At 60.3% G+C, this 3,051-nt stretch overlaps 1 protein-coding gene across 1 annotated transcript; it reads left to right on the forward strand.

The window, feature by feature from the left end:
• The first annotated feature begins 1,381 nt into the window (after positions 1-1,381).
• LOC124694175 (flavonol 3-sulfotransferase-like) lies at positions 1,382-2,751 on the forward strand. Its single transcript, XM_047227192.1, has 2 exons — positions 1,382-1,944; positions 2,027-2,751. The coding sequence occupies exons 1-2, from the start codon at positions 1,418-1,420 to the stop codon at positions 2,601-2,603; spliced, it is 1,104 nt and encodes a 367-aa protein (XP_047083148.1). The 5' UTR covers positions 1,382-1,417; the 3' UTR covers positions 2,604-2,751.
• The last annotated feature ends 300 nt before the right edge of the window (positions 2,752-3,051 follow it).

Genomic DNA, 3,051 nt, shown 5'->3' on the forward strand with positions numbered 1-3,051 from the left:
CTTCTTCGCCGGCGGAAGTGGTGGCGAGGCCGCGGCGTCCTCCTCCTCGACACGGGGGCGCCGGCCCGACCCCATCGTCCGACGGGCCGGAGCAGAGGACGCGCGCCTCGCCTTGTCGCGGATGACGACGCCTACGGAAGGAGGTGCGGGCGCGGCCGAGCGCGTGCGAGCAACGGCAGATGACGATCCGGTGCGCGAGCTTCTGGACGCTGCAGTCCTTTCCGGCGCCCTCTGCAGAGTTGGCACCGCCGGCGCCATGCACGCCGCCTGCGGGAAGTACAACGTGTCCCGTTGCCTGTCGCCGCGGACGCGCTGGCGGAGGCCGTACTGGCGAAGGGTTGTTTCGACGTCACGGCCGTACCACTAGGCACGGCGGCCGAAGGTGTTGAAGCGGCCGCTCGAGCGGTCGATCACCCGCACGAGCTCGACGGCACGCTCGTCGTAACGCCGTGGCTAGGCCGGGCTGCCGACCGCGTTGGCCAGCAAGCTCCTCTCCTCCGGCGTCATCAGGCTCCATCGTTCCCTGGCGAGGGCCCGCGTCTGTGTTCCTGGCGGTGGCGCCGGTGGCACGGCGAAGCCGATGTTGGAGACGTGCCAGCCGTGCGGCAGTTTGTACTCTACTGGCACGGGGATGCGGTGCCAGCACAGTACGCCGGCCTCGCCGTTCTGCGCCATCGTCGGCGGGGTGCGTGGGAAGTTTTGCGCGGCGGTTGGACGGTGGCGGCTAGGGTTGGAAGGTGGGGAACAGAGAGAAGTGCGTGCCGCTGGGGTTTTAAGGGAGGCGGTGGACACACATTGAAGGCGCGTGGGTAAGTAGGTGGACGCCGCGTGGCCAGTCGGCGCCCTCACCGATTAGGTTTCCGCGCGGGAGGCCATTAACACCGACGGCCAACCTCCCCGCGTCGTTTCCAATGCGAACCGCCCGTCCAGGCGCCCCCACCGGAGAAAACCGTCGCGAGGCGCCGGCGCGCTCGTTTCGCGCCCTTCGCCAAGGGGCCGGCACGGGGTTGCCGGCGCTTCTACTGGGCTCGGAAAAGCGCCGGCACCGTTTGGGACGTCAGTGAGCCTATTTTCGCTGCCGGCTCTAAAACGATCGGAGTCGCTATTGGGACCGCCGATGGAGATGCTCTAAATGCACATGGGTTAACCTGAGCCACACATTTATCGTGTGCACCCAAACCTGGGCGTAATTCGTCCGCTCTCGGTTGGAGAGATGCCCTACCTTCCGTTGTGACGAAGAGATAAGATAGTGGAAACAGAACGTGCTGAGCCTAGCGGTCTTTCTTCTGCCACGAAGGAGCACGCGTGGCACAGCAGCGACAAATCATTGCCCCAGATCGGTCGGCCGATTGAGAACGTTAAGTAACTCGTCATGGACAGAGAGAGGGAGGCTCCAAGTAGCCAGCTAGCATAGTCCATGGCTGCTCTCGACAAGTCCTGCCTCGTCGAGCTCGGGCCCGTACCGTTCAAAGACGTGAACAACGACGACGACAACGGCCAGACGGCGATCTCCCCGCCGACAGAATATGCGGACATCGTCGCCACCCTGCCGAGCATTGCCGCAATCGGCGACTCGCAGCTGCTGAAATACCAGGACGTGTGGCTGTTCATCCACGGGGTCACCGGGGTGATCTCCATCCAGCGGCGCTTCAAGTCGCGGCCGGGCGACGTGCTCCTGGCGAGCCCACCCAAGTGCGGCACCACCTGGCTCAAGGCGCTCTCTTTCGCCACCATGGCGCGGGCCAAGTACCCGCCGTCGGACGCCAATCACCCACTCCGCCGCCTCAACCCGCACGAGTGTGTCCCGTTCATGGAGAACCTGTTCAGCGCCGGCCAGGAAGCCAAGCTGGAGGCGCTGCCGTCGCCAAGACTCCTGCAAACACACATGCACTACTCCGTGCTGCCTCGCTCCCTCGCCGACTGCAAGATCGTCTTCGTCTGCAGGTATTTCCTACACCCTGTATGTTTTTCTTTTGTCTCTCTGGTTAACTACCAACGGAGAACGTAAACTACGTACTACATGTAGGGAGCCCAAGGACATGCTCGTTTCCATGTGGCACTTCCTCCAAAGCGCAGGATTCAGCTTCCCCTTCTCGGATCTGTTTGAGCTGGCGTGCCAGGGCCAGAACCCACACGGCCCCATCTGGAGCCACCTCCTGGGATACTGGACCGCCAGCACAGCCAGGCCGGAGATGGTCCTCTTCCTGCGGTATGAGGACATGTTGGCTGATCCGGTCAGCACCGTCCGGCAGCTCGCGCGGTTCATGGATGTGCCCTTCACGGCGGCCGAGGAGGCGGCGGGGCTTCCGGTGGACATCGTTGAGATGTGCAGCATCGACGCGTTGAGAGAGCTTGACGCCAACAAGACAGGGAAATTTGGTTTGTTCTTCAAGTTCCAGCACCAAACCTTCTTCAGGAAAGGGGTCGTGGGGGACTGGGTGAACTATATGACGCCGGAGATGGCCCGCCGCATCGACGCAATCGTCGGTGACAAACTCCACGGATCGGGCCTCACCTTCACGTCCGTCGGGACTATCGCTTCACAAGACCAGGATGCTCGCACGCTGCTTCTACCCACTTCATCATCATTATCATCAAGTTGAGCTCGTCTTTAATTTGGCCACCGTACTTCTCCTTTTCTCTTGTTGTCCGTTTTCTTAGCTTTGTCAGTAATAAGTTTCACTTCTGATCCGGCCACTGTATCTTGGTCTGTTCACAGATATACAAGTATGTGGTAGAAACTTGCCCGTAGACATAGCATTATTAATGTGTATGATAATCAACCATGCTACGTGCATGTCGTGGAGACGGCAACAAACCAAATACACCGACAAAAATCCTATACAACCCGACCTGGAACGACCCAGCAGTAGACCACCTCCTACATCCTACACGTAGCAAAGCATGTGGCGATTTAATTTGGTATCGAGGCGCTAGCTGTTTTCAGATGAGCGGTACCAGATGTGGTCTACCAACCGGGTCGCATGATTTTGGGTCGTATAAGATTTATTTCCCAAATACACAGCCACACATGAACGTACGAAGACGAGA

Source organism: Lolium rigidum, chromosome 3 (genome assembly GCF_022539505.1).
Source record: "Lolium rigidum isolate FL_2022 chromosome 3, APGP_CSIRO_Lrig_0.1, whole genome shotgun sequence".
Classification (NCBI taxonomy): domain Eukaryota; kingdom Viridiplantae; phylum Streptophyta; class Magnoliopsida; order Poales; family Poaceae; genus Lolium; species Lolium rigidum.